Below are 17,915 nucleotides of genomic sequence, written 5' to 3'. Positions count from 1 at the left end.
CTGGTCTGTACCCTTGGGACTGACATTGAACCACAGAACTGGTTTGCTGAGAAATGCAATCAGGCCCCCATCCCAAATGTCTGAGCATCACTTGGGAGATAAATAAACAGATAGTTAAGTGAATGCTCTTTAGTGGCAGGAAGATGGTGCTTTGCTCAAATGTCTCTTTGGCAATGTGAAGCCCTGAATGCCAGGCCTGGATCCCCTAATTTGCTGGGACAAAGGCATGTTAAGAGCCAACAAGCTCTAAGGAGATCACAGTTGGGGTTGAGCCCTGATCTGGCCAGGGAACCCCTGAGCCCAATTACACTCCAATTTTCATCCCAAAACTTAAAATCTGCAGAACTCCTAGTATAGTACTGTACTGTGTGTGCAAGTTTTCAAGGAGAGTAACTAGTGATGGCAATGACACGTTTATACGCATGTCCTGATTATATGCAGGCAGCCTGTGCTATCCAGGCCGCTACCACTCCTGACTAAACTCACTCATGGCCTGAAAGTAGACAGAGGGTTCCCACGAGTCTGCCTTTCAGGACAAATACAAACAACTATAAACAAACACAAGTCACGACCCCATGTGGCCTAAACCCTGTGGTATCACACCAGAGGTTGACATTCCCTCACATCTTTTCTGATTTCTAGCATCATTTATCACACATTTAGGACCTTGACTTGTTATAAAACCAATGTCAATTGCCAAAAATAAACTTTACCAAATAGGAACACAAACGGTATATATTTTCTTACAAAACACACCATAGACTAGCAAGAGAGAATAAAATGGAAAACCGGAAAGCTATTTTTACACATCTTCTAAAAGCAAAAACATTTTTGTTTTTTAAACTGTTTGTTTCTTTCTAGATTTCACCTACCTCAGGCTGTCCTATTCCAAGGAGAGAAATGGCCAGTCCGTAGACGACCAAGACGTAGTTGATCATGGCTAGGTTCAGTTGCTGTCAATGAAAATATTCCAGTTGAATATCATTTGGCCTGATTGTAGCAGACCACCTTTTTTAACCAGATATAAAAAGTGTGATAAAAATGCTCACAAATTTAGGGTAAATGAAAAGATAATATTGTTACATTTTAAAACTTATTGTAAAACACAGAAAATCACAGTGTCAAGGAAAACACGTGAGTGTTCAGAATGGGCGAGAGGTCTTGGTACCTTGATTTTCTGAGGGTCCAGCCCATTGAGCAGCTCGTTGAAGGCCTGAGCGGCGCTCCGGCATCTCTGGTCCAGCAGAGCTGTGTAACCGTCCTGGATGAGGCTCCTCAGCATCTTCATGATGTTTGCAAAGTCCTACAGAAACCAAAGGCCACAGAATGTAGCAAGAGGCAATGCTTGAGCGTAGCCGGGTATGGAACCAACACCAAAAGCTAACAAAGAACAAAACTTTTTTTCCTGGACAAGTTCTGGTGGGGCTTCAGGGGATTCTTTGTTTGTTTGCTTGTTTGTTTTGGGGGGGTCACACCTGGCAGCACTCAGGGTTTACTCCTGGCTCCATGATCAGAAATCACTTCTGGAAGACTCGGGGTAACATATGGCATGCCATGATTTGAACCAATGATCTTCTGCATGAAGGGCAAACGCCTTACCTCCATGCTATCTCAATCCGTCACCACTTTTATTTTTGGGCCAGAGCACAGTGAGGACGGAGGTTCGAATCCGGCATCCCAGATGGTACCCTGAGCTGCCATAAGAAAACCCTGAGCGCTGCTGGGTGTAACCCAACCCCCCAAAAAACAGTTGTTCAAGATGTTTTACATTTGTTCCCTCAGGCCAAAACTGGATACTGAAAAGGGCATAAAGTATACACATGGTACCCCTTCATTAAAAATAGTTCAAGCCAGTGTCTAAAAGTAAAGAAGAGAGAAGTAAAATGCCTACTCGAAGGCAGGCAGGGAAGAGGTTGTGTGGGAGGGGAATTGAGGCCACTGGTAGAGGGAAATATGCTCTGATAAAAGGTGGTTTTTGGGGCTGGCGAGATGGCGCTAGAGTTAAGGTGTCTGCCTTGCAAGCGCTAGCCAAGGAAGGACCAAGGTTCGATCACCCCCAAGCTAGGGGCAATTTCTGAGCGCTTAGCCAGGAATAAACCCTGAGCATCAAATGGGTGTGACCCGAAAAAAAAAAAAGGTGGGTTTTCAGGGCCGGTGAGATTGCATGGAGGTAAGGCATTGCCTTCCTTGCAGAAGGTTGGTGGTTGAATTCCAGCATCCCATCTGGTCCTCCCCGAGCCTTGCCAGGAGCAATTTCTGAGCCTGGAGCCAGGAGTAACCCTGTGCGCTGCCAGGTGTGACCCAAAAACCAAAAAAAAAAAAGGTAGTTTTCATTCTAAAACTGAGTATAATCATTATAAGAGATACTTAAATAATTTAAAAAAAACTTTGAATTTTATATGATCCAAAGTTTTTCCATTACCTGGTTTGCAGCTCTGGAAGATTTAGAAAACTGATTCTCCAAGAGGGTTTTTAAATCCATAGGTAGAGTTGTTTCTGAGTTTGAAGCACTAAAAAGGAAAAGCATTTTGTTTTAAAATTAAAGAAAAATAAGAAAAAAAAGGGTCTGTCAACATCAAGAAAAATCATTGATGAAAGATGGGTTTTCAACACACAGCAAATGAAGATTCAGGAGTTTCCAAGCAGAAACGCTACAAAATGGCAAATTTTCCCTTCATCTTACAGGCCGTGAAAATAGGGATAAAAGTTTCTATGAAGTCACAGATGGGAGGGCTTGTAGGTGCTGACAGAGACAAAACTGGTATGGTCCCAAACTTGCCAGGAGCGATTACTGAGTGAACAGCCAGGCATTAACTGGACCCCCCCCCCAAAAAAAAAACAAAAACCAAAACCAAAAACCAAAGTCAGGGGCCCGGAGAGATAGCACAGCAGCGTTTGCCTTGCAAGCAGCCGATTCAGAACCAAAGGTGGTTGGTTCGAATCCCCGTATGGTCCCCTGTGTCTGCCAGGAGCTATTTCTGAGCAGACAGCCAGGAGTAACCCCTGAGCACCATCGGGTGTGGCCCAAAAAACCAAAAAAAAAAAAAAAAAAAAAAAAAAAAAAAAAAAACAAAAAACCCAAAACCCAAAAACCAAAGTCACAGATGAAAGATGAATTAGGTGCCAAAGATAAGCTTTGGGGGGAGTTGTAGCACAGGAGGGAGGCCGTTAGCCTTGCCCATGACCAATCCTGTTTAATCCAGGCATCCTTTAGAGTCCCCAAGCCTGCCAGAAGCCATTTTTGAGCGAGGAGTAACACCGGCGAACCGCAGGTTGTGGTCCCAAAAGAAAAAACAAACCACAAGAATGAAGACTACTGCTGGGGCCAGAGCAAGTCAGTCAACTGCCATGTACACAGCAGACATGGGTTCGATCCCTGGCATCCCTGAGGGTCCCCAGAACACTGCCATTGGTGATTCTTCAGCCCTGAGTACTGCTAGTTATGATGCTCCCCCAAAGGGAAAAATAAGAAAAAAACAAACCTTTCAGAAAACACAATTAACCTAAAGATTGAATATCCCTTGACACCAAAATGATCTCCTCTGGATATACTCTTATATTTTAAAGATTTTTTTTTACTGAGACCATGGTGAACCACAGGTTCCCCAAGTTGTAATAGTTGTATTTCAGGCATATAGTGACAGTGAATTATTTAGGGTCATTCCCACCACCAGTGTTGATCTTCCTTCACCATAGTGCCCAGCATGCACCCCACACCTCCGCTCTCAGCCCCCCAAACTACCAGTTCAACAGGTCCATTTTGTGTTTAGCTTGTTATAGTCTGGATCGCTTGACTCCACAGTTGCTGACCTTGGCTTGAGTATTTAGAGCTGACCTTTTTTTTTCCACTCAATGCTCCCAAGACCACTTGGTCCCTGGGTCCCATCCACTTTTTTCTTTTCTCAATTTGTCGGAAGACATAGAAATATGAGGCAGAATAAAATGATTCAAGTTCTAAGGTTCTATGAAAAAGGCAGTAGGTCCCAAACAGAAGATATAAATAAAAGTAAAAGAAAAAAGAGGGGCAGTTGTGGCAAAGATTTTTTTTTTTGTATAGGCAGAGTAAATGTTGAGTAAAGGTGGTTGGTTCGAATCCTGAAATCCCATATGGTCCCCCGTGCCTGCCAGGAGCTATTTCTGAGCAGACAGCCAGGAGTAACCCCTGAGCACTGCCGGGTTTAGCCCAAAGACCAAAAAAAAAAAAATGTTGGGGAATTAAAAAAAGTTTTTATAGTATTTTGCAAAATACAAATATGTAAAGGTAGCTGCTACGTTAGAAAAGGAATATAAGGGGCCAGCAAGGTGGCGCTAGAGGCTAAAGTGTCTGCCTTGCAAGTTCGATCCCCGGTGTCCCTTATGGTGCCCCCAAACCAGGGCGATTTCTGAGCGCACAGTCAGGAGTAACCCCTAAGTGTCAAACAGATGTGGCCCAAAAAACTAAAAGAAAAAAATATATAAGCATCTGATTCTAGTTCCATCCTGGCAGCTCATGGTTCCATCCAAAAAACTAAAAGAAAAAAATATATAAGCAGCTGATTCTAGTTCCATCCTGGCATCTCATGGTCCCCTGAGCATCGCCAGGAGTAATACTTAAGTGCAGAGCGAAGAGTAACCCATGAACACTGTCAGGTATGGCCCTACACCAAATAAATAAACAAAAAACAGAAAATAATACAGACCTGGAGTCTGAGAGAGCACAAAGTGATGAGCGCATCTTAGCAATACTAAGGCCAGGATTCGAGAACCCAGTACTATGTACCCCGATTCCTGCTGAGAGCAGCCCCTGAACACCCACTAGTGTGGCCCCAAACCAATAAACAAAACATACCTGAATCTCTCCGCTTCATTGTTTCTGGATCTCTGTCTTCCCTTATGTTTTGAAGTCTGGCCTGTGAATAAATACAAAGGTATTTGTACCTGAAATCATATCTAAAAATCAACACAATGGGGCTGGAGTGACCAGGAGTGATCTGTAAATGCATGCCACCAATAAATCCTTGAAAACCAGTGGGTGTGCCTCGCCCAACCACAAAAAGCAAATCCAAAAATTATCAACATGTCTGGAGGCCCCTGATATTAATAAGTTGGAAGGTTGAAAAATACTAATTATTGGAAATTATGCAACAAAGCAGGAGCTTTGTCCATTTCTTTTGTTTATAGTTTCAAATTTTAAGTTCAATCAATATTAACCAGATACTTGAGCACTGATTTCCTAGAGATTTTTAACACCTTCATGAAAATGTGTATTTTAAAGAGGAGCATTTTAACCAACAAAAGCGTGGCTTGTGCAAATTTTAGGCCCAGTAAACAAGGGGAAAAACTAAACAGATTCAGTGACAATTCCCATGCAGAGAAGAAACTCACCTGAGGCCTGTCCAATATCAGAATTATAGCCAGAGTCATCGGATTTTGACGAGTCGTTCCCCATCTGACCATTAAAAAGACGAGAGATGTGAGAGGCAGACCATGTGAGCCAGGCTCCTAACTACCTAGTTAGCTCTTAGACCTGAAGTAAACAGAATTCAAAGCTAAGTGATGGTTAGAGATGGCAATGTACACTATAGGGTATCTTGGTGATCAGGAGGCCAGTGGTCAGCAAGCAATTGCAAGAAACATAGCTCAGATATCTGCCCTGCTGCACCTCTCCCTAACAGAATGAATCTAATAGAGCGTCTTGTCAGATTTTTAGTAAGAACAAACAAACAAACAAAAAAAAAGTAGTGGGGCTGAAGTAATATAGCACAGTGGGTAAGGCTGGTTTGATCTCATATGGTTTGCTGAGTCTGCCAGGAGTGATTTCTGAGTGTAGAACCAGGAGTAAATCCTGGATCCTGTAGATACCCAGGTGTGGCCTCAAAATCCAAGGGACAGAAAAAAAAAAAAGAAAATAGTGAAGGATAAACAGTTCTTGAATCAGCCCATCAAATACAGAACACCATTTTTTCTTATTTCCCCTTGTACAAGGATGACCTGGGTTCATCTCTGGCTTTGCATTTGGTTTTCTAAGGCTGCCAGTAGTTATTTCTCAGTGTAGAGACAGAATAAATCCTAAAGTACTGGCAGGTATAGCCCCCCCACAAAAAAAAGTAGGGGTATCAACGTGCATTTGGTAACATCTACTAAGTTTTGAGTCCACATCAATGCAGACCATTGGGGATCCCCCACCGCCATAAGTCAAGGAAACCACCAGACAAATGTTCATTGAGGATCTCAGCAATAAAAGCAAGAGATGGAGCAAGGGAGATAGCACAAGTGGCAGAAGACAAGCCATGGACAGGAATGGTTCTACAGACCCTTCCTGGAAAGGTGAGGTCTCCCAGTGGGCCTATCCATCTTATCACTGTGGCTGCCCAAATTCAAAATCAAAAAAAAAAAAAAAAGGCCAGAGAAGCTACAGGAAGAAATGCCCTGGATATTTGGGAAGAATATGCTTTGCTGGCACAGCATAGGCTAACTGGTTGGTTGGGACAATGCCAGTGGTAGGTTGGTTGCAAAATTAAAAAGAGAAAAGGCCAAAAAGTCCTGTAAGGGCCAAGATGACAAGGCCTGGTGTCTGTCACTCACTTTCGAGGGACCAACAAAGAGAAGGATGGAAGAAAGCCTCCGAAGATAACTTCTTTGTATAGCTAAATATTTTGAGGAAGCAAGTGTGAGAACTCAACTCTGATGTCAGAAAAAAACTCTGGAATGTAGAAGTCTTACCTAGCAGTAATGTGTGTGTATGTGTGTGGGGGGTAACCAGATTATTTTAATAAAATACTATTTCTCCTAATGTCACTAGACTTATCACCAAAATTGTTTGCTTTCAGTTATATAATTATTAGTATAGAAATTATAGATTATCTGAACTCCAGTGACATTTTAAGTTCTAGTTTTGAACAATGCCTACCCTTGAATTATGACGACCACCACTGGCCATTCTGGGATTGGACTTCCTGGAATCTTTTCTACAATCCACGAAGTTGAGTGAAGCCGTGAATGCAGGTGCTGATAAAGTAGAGATGTAGGCCCTGAGGAAGAATAAAAGCAGGAGTCTTTTACTCATAAATGATATGAGTTTTTTTTGTATGTGTTTGCTTTTGGGCCACCTCTTGTGATGCTCAGAAGACTCTGGGATGCTTGGGGATAGATCAAACCTGGGTGGGTCGAGGGCAATGCAAACACCCTCCCTGGTGTACTATCATTCAAGCCCCAAAAGTGCATTTTTGGAAAGTCCTTTCAATCAGCAGTGACCACTTCACTTCCTTGAAAACATGTTACTACTTGCTTTGAGGGTTTTTTTTTTACAGTTCAATTCAGCATAGTCTTTCTGTATCAGTGACTACAACCTTATATTCAACTTTTTTTCCCCTTTGGTTTTTGGGCCACACCCAGTGTGCTAAGGGGTATTACTCAAAGCTCTCTGCTTAGAAATTGCTCTGGGCAGGGACAGAGACTAAGAGATGCTGGGTTTGAACCACCAATTGGTCCTGCTTGCAGCTTGCAAGGCAAACGGCCTACGCTGTGCTATCCTCTCTGGCCCTTCCAACTATTTTTTAATTTGGAATTCAAAACATTTCAGAAGAGATTCAGAACAATCATTCTAGTAAATTAGAAATTAGAATGACATTCTCATTTCTAAGATTCAGTCTCTCGGTTGCCAATCTTCTTTATACATCCGAGGGATATGGTGAAAATGAAAAGATGCATCAATTTTAATCATCAATCAAACAAAAATAGAACACTACTTTCTGCTTTTCCCCCCTCCAAACTTCTTCCTTCACGGGTGGATTCCATTCTTTACCTATGTACACAGTTTGAGAAAACAGCAAGCAAAATATATCTGGCAATTCATAGGTCACTTATGTACAAAAATTTCAAAATCCCTCATTCCTCCACCCAACTTCATTGTGATTGCTAATCAGAATCTCACAAAAGGATTTTTTACTTTTGGTCGGGCCACATACTAGCTCTGCTGTGCTCAGGTATGATGCCCAGGACTCAAGGGACAGTTTGGGTTGTTGGAATGGAAACGCAGTCTTTCTGCAAGGCAAGCTCCCTCCCCACTATAGTCTCTTTCTCCAGCCCACAGCACACTACGGATTCTTGAGTTCATACAAGTCAGAACCAGGGCAAATAATAACCACTGACCTGAAAAACAATAGGAACTCACCTGCTTTCGTAAAAGGCTTTAATTGGATTCCGATTTGTGGCTCGACCTAGAAAAACCAATCACACCACACACAAAATCATCAGTGCATTGGCAAGACACACTTTTGATCGAACGTTATAAATTCCCTGTAAGGTGGTAGCAAGAACAGCAAATGCAGAAGAGTCAGCCTGATAGTTCAAGGTGACTTTCATCGGAAGATGGTGTCAACAAAACATGCCATGAGTCTGACAGATGCGGCAAGTTATAAACTGGAATCAGAGGTGGTGGCACCAACACCTTCAAGGAGCTCACCAGCTTTCTCAGCGTGCTCAGAGATGTTACAGAACTATTTGTCTCAGCTCCATAGGACCCAAACCCCAGAGAACAAGCAGGAAAAAGCAAGAAACCTGAAAGTACAGAGGATGAAGCTAGAGCAGGAGGAGGAGGGAGTTGGCTTCACTGGCATCCCATAGGGTACCTAGAGCACCTCGAGGAACGACCCTGAGCACAGAGCAGAAGTAACCCGAGCACCACCCAGTGAGGCACAAAAACAAAACCAGATAGAAATGAACAAACAAACAAACAAGCTGGAAGTGCGGAGTTAAGGGAATTTCAGATACTGGAGAAGAAAATGACCTCAGGCAAGAATATAGTGCAGGTAGATTGAAAAAAAGAAATCTGGATTTCCCGCCCACATCTCAATTTCTCTTGTGTATGTTTTCAGCAGGCTCTAGAATGGCTGAGTCCTTTTCTTCCTGAACTAACTTTCAAGAACGAAGAAACTATTTGTAAAAGACTAACTTTACTCAAAAAATTGAGAAGGCTTTTTTTTTTTTTAAATTTAAACATTTATTTATTCATTTTGTTTTTTGGGGGGCCACACCCAGTAGCTCTCAGGGGTTACTCCTGGCTCTGAGCTCAGAAATCGCTCCTGGCAGGCTTGGGGGACCATATGGGATGCCGGGAATCGACCGGGATCCATCCAGGGTTGGCTGCGTGCAAGGCAAACGCCCTACCGCTGTGCTATCGCTCCGGCCCCATGAGAAGGCATGTTTTGCTGCAAGATTCGAATCAACGTGTCCCTGTTCCAAATAGAAAAGGCAAACTCACTGAATTAAACATCATACAAATGAAATATTATACAGTAAAGATGGAGAAGTTTAATAAGTGATTTAAGAGAACATAAAAAAGGTGGAAAGAAGTTGTCGAAGTTCCTTCATTAGCCCAAGAAACCCACCTTCCAAAGACGGAAAGGGAAGCAGACTGTAAGCGAAAGAATCTTAGGTGAAATACCTTGCAGGTCTTCTATTTGATTTTGCAACTTAAACTGCTGCTGAGTTAGATCCTTGATCCCCTCAGGGTCATTCCTACAGAGTATTTGAGCCTTTATATTTGCTTGTAGGGCCCAGTCAAGCTCCCCCAGCATAGAAAGAGCATCACAATAACGATAATGACCCTGTTCCAAAAAGATAGATTTTATTTTTCCCCTCAAAAAATAGGCTTACAGCAAAATTAAATGAGCTTGTAACTGCATCTATGACTTTAAATGTTAGTTCAGGATTTTATTAATGAGGAACAAAACAAAAGAGTTAGTGCCCCTGAGAAAACGACGTGATCCAAGGAGTGAAATGAAATGGAACATTAGGACACAGGATAATCTGTAACCTGAATACCTGTAATTGACCAGAGACCAGTATACCCTCAAATCCCTAAGTGTTTATTATATGTTACTAGTTAAGAATGTGATACAATATTACTTTGTGCCTAAGAGTCGAAATTCCTTTTGAAAAATCACAATCACCCCAATGTAATTTAATATTTTTGCACGACACTTTCCAGGAACAACATCACAGCCTGTGAACTCTGAGAACAGAATCACTGGAAGGAGCAAAGACCCCGCTGCAAGTGGAACTGAGGGGGGCCCCAGAGTCAGTGCTGCAGGGCGTTTTCTTCTAATTATTCCCTTCCAGCAAGTTTTCAATGGTTCCAGCTAAACTTTAAGAAAACACCTCAGGGTCAAAGAGGGCACAGTGGGGAGGGCGCTTATCTTGCACATGGCCAATCCATGTTCCATCACCAGCATCCCACAAAGTCCCCTGAGCACCAGGAACAGCCCCTAAGCACATACCCAGGAGGAGTCCCTGAGTGAACAAGAGCAGTGAGGTAGAAGAAATAATGGGGGTAACCCAGGAGGCAGAGCAGAAATCATAGCAGCTGCCTTTGCCAAGAGTAAACACCACCTTAAGACTGCTTTATGGGGAGACCTCGGAGGACCTTCCAAGTGGACTGTGACCATCTCACATCTCATTGCTTTATCGAGGAGCCCTGTTAGTGCAGACACACACCGAAGCTCAACCCTGATTTGTCTTAACTCCTGTCACTCCCCAGGACCCCAAAAAAAAAATCACTTGGCAGTAGTTATTCATCTGAAAGTTGTTCTGCTCTCTACCTTTGGTTTTCTTTGTTCCGAACATGTAAAGACCAGGAGGAAGTAGACCCAGATTAACCAGGAGAGCTGGAAATGATCATTTTGAACAAGAATTGGGTGCTGAAAGGAGATAAAGTGATAGGCATGATCCCGACCCTTTAAGGAATACTGCAAACCCATGTCTAAAAGGAGGAAAAGAGAGAGAAAGACAAGAAAAATGTCTGCCTCAGAGACAGGCAGCAGGAAAACTGGGACATTAATGCAGGGAATGTACCCTGGTGAAGGGTGTTGGACATTGTAGGGCTGAAATTGAATACTGAACAACTTTGTAACTGTGAAAAAAAAAAACCCAATTGTATTATGAACAACCCTGTAGTCAGTGTTTAAAGTAATTTAAAAAAAACACAGTAAATTAAAAACAAAATGCCTAGGCAGAATTTCTCCTATATAGAATGTGTATGTATATGTCTAACTGGCCTATATTTTACTGAGTTTCTAATTTCCTTTAGATCATTGTATACTGTGGATATAAATTCTACCAGCTCTGTATGTTAAATGAACATTACCTTCTCCCCAATATTTCATTCAAGTTGCCTTTCGACATATGGAATTGACATAGTCAGATTAAACCCCACCTTATTTATTTATTAATTTTTTGATTTTTGGGTCATACCCGGCAGTGCTCAGGGGTTACTCCTGGCTCTACCCTCAGAAATCACTCCTGGCAGGCTCAGGGGAGTATATGGGAGAGATGCTGGGATTCAAATCATCGTCCTTCTGCATGCAAGGCAAAAGCCCTATCTCCATGCTATCTCTCCAGCCCCAACCGTATTTTTTTTAACACTGCATAATTTATTTATTTACCCCAGCCCACAGTTATAAAGTTAGTAAGTTAGGTCTCAATCCATAGGGAATGAACATGCACTGCAATACCTCACTAAGGTTTCCCGGGTTTTTGTTTTTGTTTTGTTTTGTTTTTGGGCCATACCCGGTAACGCTCAGGGGTTACTCCAGGCTATGTGCTCAGAAGTTGCTCCTGGCTTGGGGGACCCGGGTTTTTGTACTTCATCAACTCCCCAGATCTATAAAAGAACTGCTGAGCCAAGACTCTACCCTGAATCGAGAGTACACTGGCAACTTCTTCAGCTCTAAATAATCTTATCCATTACTGTTCACCAATTTACATCCTCTGAAAGATTATTTTTTCCCTCCCTTCTGTTTGTCTGGGACTAACAGAAAATACGAAAGAGTCCTACCTTGGTCCAACCACTCTTCAGAATGGTTGCTCGCTTTCCATCACCGAGAGCATTTCTAAAAAGAAAAAAAGAAATAACGTTTTCAAACAGCTCTGTGCAGTAGTAAGTATACACGCACATTTCGCTGTGCTTTCTGTATTTCCATAAATATTACCGAGCACAAGTGTTTTCTTCTGATTTCTAAAAAGCCCTAAGATATGTGCCTTAAAAAAAAAAACACCCACTTAGGAAATATGAAAAAGGGAAGAATGTTCCCTAGAGTCACAGTCACAACTTGCAGGAGTAACTTTTTCAGGAGTATTTCCTGCATGTATTTTCTCTATGCCTACCTCGGGATTAGTGCTTCATAGTTTGCATAATTCGTGCATGTCTGCAAGATCCTGATCTCCAAAAATCTAACTCAAAATATCCCACCTCCACCTACAGACATCAATAAAGCAACAGCAGACAAATTGAACGCTGGAATGTGAAGTTGGGGTTAAGTCCAACTGTATAGGACCAATGAGACGTTATTAACCTGCCTGGATCCACTTCCTTTAAAAAGAAAATAAAATATGAAAAAATAAAGTAACAGGGCCAGGGTGACAGTACAGTCATAGGGCATTTGCCTGACATGCTGATGACCAAGATGAACTGGGTTCGATCCGCAGCATCTCATTTGGCTCCTTTGAGCCTGACAGGAGTGATTTTTGACTACAGAGCCAGGAATAATCCGAGGGCTGCCGGGTGTGGGCCCAAAACCAAAATAAATAATTAGTCTATAAAATGTAAACAGTATGTCATTCCTGTTTTGAATATTTACATATCTACAGAATTATAAAACAAAAACAAGCAACATTGTGTTTTTCTAAACCACCAAGTACTAACAGACCTAGCACCTTAACTCTGTTCTGGTCTGTCATCCTCTCAAGTACTTCCTCACTTGGCTCAGTCTTCAACCGCCACTCTTCAGCCACTTCCACTCCACAGCAATTACCACTCAAATCTCTTACACCCCCCAATCACAAATTCACATATTACACTCTCTTGCCCCACCCAGGCTTACCCACTGACTCTAAATATTCCTTTGGGATTGCTTCAGTGAACTTCACCTGCACATTAATTCTCAGAGGTAGTTCTGTATCAATCCCACTCTCTGTTTTCTCCACTACTTTTATCTCAAGAGCCAAGCCCGAGGGGTGGACAGATTGGAAGATCTCAAATGTTCAAAATATTAAAGGTTCCACCATGATTACATCATCAGTCATCCCAGAGGCCCACAAGACTGCACAACAATCTTCTTAAAGTCAATGGGGGGGGTGGGGGGATTGGTCAACCCGGCAGCACTCAGGGATTATTTCTGGCTCTACGCTCAGAAACTGCTCCTGGCAGGCTCGGGGGACCATATGAGATGCTGGGATTCAAACCACCAACCTTCTGCATGAAAGGCAAACGCCTTACCTCCATGCTATCTCTAAGGCCCAAATAGTCATTTTCTAACTTGCTCATTCTTTTATTTTTTGTTTTTGGGTCAAACCCAGTTTCGCTCAGGGGTTCCTCTTAGCTTCACGCTAAAGTGTGTGGGCCAAGAAAATAGCATGGAAGAAAATTTGCATGTATGAGGCCTTTGGTTGTATGAAGCCCTCGTTCTGCAAAAAGTATTAAATAATAGGGAGAATATCACCCAAAATTTTAAAAAATAATTGATTTCTGGGGCCGAAGTGGTGGCACAAGCGATAAGGCATATGCCTTTCCCACACTAGCCTAGGATGGACTGCAGTTCAATCCCCTGGCATCCCATATGGTCCCTAAAGCCAGGAGAGATTTCTGAGCGCATAACCAGGAGTAAGCCCTGAGCATCAACAGGTATGGCCCAAAAACCAAAAATACCCCAAAATCAATCACCAACTAGGTAAAAAAAAAATAAAGAGCAGAGCAAGGAAACCAAGATATCACACTCACATATATAGAAATAAAGATGATTAATTACAGATGTTCAAGTTCTGCTCTTAAATTCAAAATGAAATTAAAATCAGGAATTAACAAAATCTGCCACAAATCACAGTTGGGAATCTCATGCCTATTAGATACATAATATTTAACATGCAAATCATGAAATACTGAGCAGAACAGTAAAAACTTAAAAAATAATTTCCATTATCTTCCAGAGGAAATGCCAATTTCCCCAAAAAATTCCTTGCAGTATTTACATTTCCCCCTTACAATATATCACATATCAACCAATGTGAAGCAAAGACCCTTATTTTTTGTTTTGTTTTGTTATTCGGTCATACCCGGCAGTGCTCAGGGGTCACTCCTGGCTGTATGCTCAGAAATCGCCCCTGCAAGGCACCGGGGACTATATGGGATGCTGGGATTGGAACCACTGTCCTTCTGCATAAAAGGCAAACGCTTTGCCTCCATGCTATCTCACCAGCCCCAAGACCCTTATTTTTAATAGGCATAAACTTACTCCGTATTACAAAAGACACAAGCAACAGGTACTAGATACACCGATCCTTTTTGCTGCATTCTCCTTGAAATTGGCATTCCCTCACTGTCCTGTTCTATAACTTGGCAAACCATATGTGAGAAGTGAACATCTGGAAAATCAGAAGCCACATAGACCCAAAGGCTGCCTGCGGGATGAGCAGGGGTACAGTGTGGTAGGACATGGACTGTACCTTGGCTCCCTCCAAATCCATTCTAAGAATTCCCAGTAAGACACTTGGAGGCAAGGAAAGAAATTAGGTAACTTCAGCTGGGTCTGTCTCTCCACTATGACAGTCATTTAAGCACTGTGTGGAGATGTGGCATGAAAACCAGCCACTGTGCTCACCTCAGAACCAAGCACTGTGACAAATGTACCTCTCATCTAGGACTGCTGGGTCCCTGTTTTAGCCTAAGAACACTTTTCATTTCTCTCGCTTCAAAATTATGGTTTGTGGTCTTGGGCATGCGGGAGTGCGCATGCGCACACATACACCGACACCTATTTATTTAGCAGTAACAATCATACATACACAGACACAGGTTTTCTGGTCACACTCTGCAATGCTCAGGGGTCATTCCTGGTTCTACACACAGAAATCATTCATAGCAATGCTTGGGGATCAAACTTGCATCGCCTGCCTCCAAGCAGACATCCTTCCTGCAGTTCTATCACTCTAGCTCCATCACATGTATTTCTGGGGCTGCTTTTCAGTCCCCATTTCAAGTATACAGAAAAAGTACAGAAGATCACAGCATCTGAATGAAGAGACAAGTGCCAAGTTCAGCAAGTGTCATGCAAGCTGAGCTTTTAAGGCCACACTGTGTTGGGGGTCTCTGCAGAGGAAGCATCGGCGAGTATCGGCCGGGCACAGGAGCATTCTTCCTCCTTCCTTCCCCTCAACTCCATCCTCTTCTCGCTGCTATTCCCGGAGATGGCCGATCTTCAGGGTTTGCCAAGGCCCCTGCATTGCTAAGTTATTTGGAACACACATAGGAACGGCGGATCCAGCATTGTTGTTCTGCACATTTTACAATGTTACACAACTTAGCTCTTGAGCTATGAATGGCACTGTGTCGTACGAACCCCTTGGCAACTTACTTTTACAGGCAACATTAAATATTGACTGTAGCATAAATTCCATTGCATGAATATACACTGTTGACTCATTGAGCCATTTCCCTTGAGAGGGACATGTCTGTTTCCAGTGCCTTATCTCTACAAGCAAATGTAACTGCAAACGCTTGTATGCATCTTTTGGGGGACACGTTTGGGATAGAGAGGCTCTGGCCTGCTCATCAGGGACATCTTTACCTTGTCAAATTTCTCTCCAAAGTGACCGCACCAATGTATATTTTTTGCCATGAAAAGCTCCCTTTATTCTGACATATTCTCAAACACAAGAGATCCTAAGTTTTTGCCAATCTGAAGAGATTTGAAAATCTTTAACCCCAACATCCTGGAAGGATTAATCATGTTTACTGACCATTTGGACCATTGAGTTTTCACAAGTTTTTCCACTTTCACATGATTTTGGAGTCTACCAGAAACACTGTATTCAGGCCACCTAAACTCACATTTTCAGCTGGAAAAAGAAAAAATCTGGGTGCATCCGAACCCACCACAGTGTAGACCTTTCTGTGATTCAATTTTCCCCCTGTAAAGCGTATTTAGCGCCTTGCATTCAATGATTTAGAACAGGTAAGCCCAGCAAGTGCCAGTCAAGTTGGACTTTAGGTCTCCTCCTTTGTGTCTAGAGCATGATTCTCTGGCTCAAGAGGATATCTGAGCTACGAATAACTTCTGAGCTCATGCCAATTCCTCCTCAATCGAGGATTCTCTCTACTGTGGAATCCCTAAAAAGTTCTTCATCCACGACTAAGAAACAACAGTGTTCAAGGAAGATGGGAAACACCAGCACAACCTGCAAAACCTGGTTTAAGTGGTATCAGACTAGTATCAGTTATGTGCTGGCAATAACTAACAAGAAAATTAGGCCGCTGATTGACCTTGGACAAAACTAGTATGATTTTGAACTAGACCGTGAGAAAGGAGGCACCAGGGTGGCTATCCAACCACTATCTGGACAACACTGTTTTTTGGGTTTTTTTTTGAGCAAATTTTGGGCCACATCAGGTTAAATTATAGTTAAATTGCTTGAACTATGGATCCAGTCCTGAATAGTTTTTAAAATACAAAGTTCTTCTCTATCCCATCATTTAATTTACATCAACCCAAATTGTATCGTTTTAGGTATAATCTCTTCTCTTGGACAGAGAAAACACGTGTTGTCAAGTCTTGCTTTTAAATATAGCCAACAGAAATGGCAGATGCAAACAGGAACTGGAGAAATTACACCATTCTATTCTAGAGAGTCCAGGCCAGGCTCTAATTCAGAAGCCTTATTTATTGTTTACTTTAAGTGCTAGGTCTCAAATAGCACCAAGGGTGGGGGAGAAAAGGAGAGATGGAAAAGGCAACCACAAAGAACCAAGGATAAAATTTGGGTTCTAGGACTGGCTTTCAACAATATCTCATGTCCTATTCCTTTTCCTTTTAGAGGGGTAGGTGGATATCTACCCAGTAGTACGAGGTATCAAACCTGGGTCTAAAGGATCTGAAGCAAGAATCCCCCTAATAGCCAGCCATTTGGTTTTCCAGCTCCAATGAATGGGATGTATTGGTTTTTTTGTGGCTAGTGGCTTTTTTTGGGGGGCCGTACCTGGCAATGCTCAGTGGTTCATCTATTCTTGAAAACATCCTAAACCCTTGTTAGAATAAGGTTGCATATAACTAGCTGGAACAGTATATACTCTCCAATATTCTATATTTTTTAATTTTTACTTAATTGTTTTGGTGGGGGGCCACAACCACTAACACTGGGCCTGTGCTCAGGAATTACACCTGGTAGGGCTCAGAGAACTATATGTGATGCCAGAGATTGAATGTGGTTGGTTACATGCAAGCAAAACCCTTCCTGCTGTGTTCCAGCCTGTGTTCAATATTCTTATTACTGACAATATTTTTGAAAATTTAAAAAATTTTTGACAGAGGGGGTCAACAGAGGTCAGATATAAAAAAACATTATTTCTCAACTAACGAAATTTAACACAATGAAACTATACAAATCGAGAACTATAGAGATTAATAAAACAAAAGAAAGCAACAGAGATGTTAAAAACACAAATTTTTACACCATCAGATGAAGGCCATTCCAATTTTAGCATCCATCCTTATTAAAAGCATTTGTCTATTCAACATTAAAATGGGAAATACCACCATGTATCCATTATGGACGTTGTGAAGCATAAAAAATCCGTAAGGTGCTTAACATGTCATATCCATTGAGAATGGCAACAGCTATTCCAGGTGTCAAGAGTACAGAGAACCTCTTCCAGCATTTAACTTGATTGCCAAAGAAGTTAAAAGAATTTTCTTGCATACCTGTCAAACAAGCAATTCTCGCCAACTCAGTACTTATCAGTTCAGCGTCGACAGAAGATAAACCAACTTACCTCAACTGTCCAGTGCGAAGAAAACAAAGCGCTCGGTTACCGTAAAGAACGTGATTTTCCGGACTTTAAAAGAAATAATGTAGAATCAGTAAAGATGTGACACCTAAAACAAATG

General features: G+C 42.1%; 1 protein-coding gene across 1 annotated transcript in view; it reads right to left on the bottom strand.

Moving 5' to 3' along the window:
• TTC3 (tetratricopeptide repeat domain 3) overlaps positions 1–17,915 on the bottom strand; it is a 68,623-nt gene that overhangs the window by 34,694 nt on the left and 16,014 nt on the right. Inside the window, exons 9-18 of the mRNA XM_049785616.1 lie at positions 17,801–17,863; positions 11,816–11,870; positions 9,425–9,587; positions 8,153–8,198; positions 6,890–7,010; positions 5,365–5,428; positions 4,829–4,889; positions 2,423–2,510; positions 1,169–1,303; positions 873–953 (exon numbers count right to left, since the gene is read on the bottom strand). Coding sequence (XP_049641573.1) covers positions 873–953; positions 1,169–1,303; positions 2,423–2,510; positions 4,829–4,889; positions 5,365–5,428; positions 6,890–7,010; positions 8,153–8,198; positions 9,425–9,587; positions 11,816–11,870; positions 17,801–17,863 — 877 coding nt within the window. The remainder of the gene's footprint in view (positions 1–872; positions 954–1,168; positions 1,304–2,422; positions 2,511–4,828; positions 4,890–5,364; positions 5,429–6,889; positions 7,011–8,152; positions 8,199–9,424; positions 9,588–11,815; positions 11,871–17,800; positions 17,864–17,915) is intronic.

This window comes from Suncus etruscus, chromosome 13 (genome assembly GCF_024139225.1).
Source record: "Suncus etruscus isolate mSunEtr1 chromosome 13, mSunEtr1.pri.cur, whole genome shotgun sequence".
Lineage (NCBI taxonomy): Eukaryota > Metazoa > Chordata > Mammalia > Eulipotyphla > Soricidae > Suncus > Suncus etruscus.
Note: the sequence above shows the minus strand (reverse complement) of the source record. Positions and strands in the feature narration are given on the sequence as shown.